The sequence below is a fragment of the Oryzias melastigma genome, unplaced genomic scaffold (assembly GCF_002922805.2).
Source record: "Oryzias melastigma strain HK-1 unplaced genomic scaffold, ASM292280v2 sc00254, whole genome shotgun sequence".
Lineage (NCBI taxonomy): Eukaryota > Metazoa > Chordata > Actinopteri > Beloniformes > Adrianichthyidae > Oryzias > Oryzias melastigma.
The window spans coordinates 215,036-217,036 of record NW_023416892.1 but is presented as its reverse complement, the minus strand read 5'-3'; the positions used below and the strand labels follow the sequence as shown (position 1 = coordinate 217,036).

General features: G+C 52.2%; 1 protein-coding gene across 5 annotated transcripts in view; it reads left to right on the top strand.

Annotated features, from left to right (window-relative positions):
* The window catches only part of asxl2 (ASXL transcriptional regulator 2), a 31,857-nt gene that overhangs the window by 9,452 nt on the left and 20,404 nt on the right, over positions 1 to 2,001 (top strand). For 4 of the 5 annotated variants that reach the window (XM_024265575.2, XM_024265574.2, XM_024265573.2 and 1 more), the window contains one exon: positions 255 to 363. In XM_024265575.2, the coding sequence (XP_024121343.1) occupies positions 255 to 363 (109 nt within the window). Of the gene's footprint in view, positions 1 to 254; positions 364 to 1,044; positions 1,167 to 2,001 lie in introns of those variants that run through there. The other variant, XM_036210833.1, reaches the window with a different exon arrangement.

Here is a 2,001-nt window from a genome sequence, read left to right as displayed (position 1 = left end):
TTCTTTACCTGTTTTTGTTTGTGCATGTCAGTGAGTCGCTGCAGCTGCATCAAACGTGTCCTCTCACCTGTCACAGGTGTGGTTCAGAGGACAAGCTAACATTATTTTTCAAGTCAAGACGCACAAACGAAGAACTTTATCGACACATTTACTCCTGAAGCTTTTCTGTGATAGAGGAGTAATCAGATTACTTCAGACTGATGGAGGACCTGTTGACCCCCCACTCAAAGGTGTTTGTTTTTCTTGGGGTCCAGCGGAACATCGCCGCTAGCATGTCTGAACGCCATGCTGCACACCAACTCCCGCGGCAAGGAGGGCATCTTCTACAAGGTTCCCGGCAGGATGGGCGTGTACACGCTGAAGGTAAGACACGCCCCTTTTTACACACGCCACTCCCACACAGTCATTCATCATCAGGCTGGACTGGATTTGGAGGAAAGTCAAAGAAACAGTAGAAAAGAAACTGTATTTTTTTTTGGACCGGACGGAAAAGAAGAAGACAGAGGTTGGGGTTTGCGGGTGTGTGTGGGGGGTGGGGTGGGGGGGGTGTTAAGGAGAAAGAAGATGATAACATAGGGAAGTAACATCATAAAACAACCAGGTTTAAATAGCAATCTGGAATGGGTGGGGCCTGTCTACACACACACACACTCAGTAGTTACACACATACCTGTTGGCTAAAATAGTCTTCACATATACACTACCGGTAGTATAAATGTACACAATACAACTGCCGATCACACACACACTTATGCATATAAACCCACACATGTAAAGCCTTTCATTCTGTCACGCCTACTATTGGTGCAAAGGTGAGCTGACATCTGTGCTCAGGTGAGTGTTGATGAGGTGGATGATGATGGAATGTACAAAGGGGGAGAGTGCCCAGCCATCCCCAAACCAAGACCCCCCGCCAAGGCAACAGCAGCAGTCAGGACCCCCTTACACCAACCATGGGTCTGCGGAGAAAATCCGCCCACCGGGCAGTCCCGCCAAACACCCCGACCAGAGCATGCGGGACCGCCACAGAGGCCCCCCACGCCAGAGCGTGGGAAGGCACATTAGCGCAGAGAGTGCATCCCCCAGCCCAGCCAGAAGAGCAGCCCCCCACCACGCCAGGAGGGCCAGCGTGAGGCCCCATCCCCGGAGATCATCACTGAAAAAAGGTGATGAATTGGGTGTTTGTTTAGTCTGGGGGCGGAGCTGTCATAGCAGACTTTTCCTGGAGGGAGCTGTTGGCATCGATCTTACATCAGCACGTTTCTAACCGCCCGTTTTCATGGGTATGGGAGGGGCTGCTGCAGACATTGCAGGTTTTTAAAGGATTACTCTTACATGCATGAATGGATCAAAATGATGGTTTGGGGTTTTTTATAGAGAGAAATGAGCAGTAAAATCCACTTAAAACCTAGAAATGTAGAATTTTCATGGTAGGGCTCCTTTAAAATTGGTGAGTAGGGCATTTGCAGGACATCAAGGGCCCTACATGTCTATGGTGCAGTTAAAACTAAGGGAAGGGGAAAATCCATGCAGCAGCCACAGGAGGGGGGCCATTTCCAAGTAGTCCACCTCGCGAAGCGCAACGCAAGACGACCCCCCTCCCCATCACCCTAATTTGTGTTTGTATGAAGAACGGGGGTAAGTTGGGGGCAGCTGGCGAACTGACCCCTGATGGTGGACCACCGTCCCCTCGCCTCCCCTCAGCGTTAAGTCCAAGTTCCCCAGCCCAGGGGCCCCAACACCTTGAGAGCCGACCCCACAGGCCCCACACCCCCCACCCCACACGAAGAAAGCGGAGCCAAGAAAGATCCAGTCCAAGGGGCAAATCTCGCCCCCAAGCACTCCTCATGTGGGAGCACTGGTCAGGGCCTAACGGGAACAAGGCATCTCAACCAGTTGCTTACCCCACCGATTACCTCAGTAGAGACCGCAATATGCCAGACCCCCTAGGCCTCATATCTATTGGGACCCTGCTCCCCAAGGAACCCCCCCCCCCCCCCC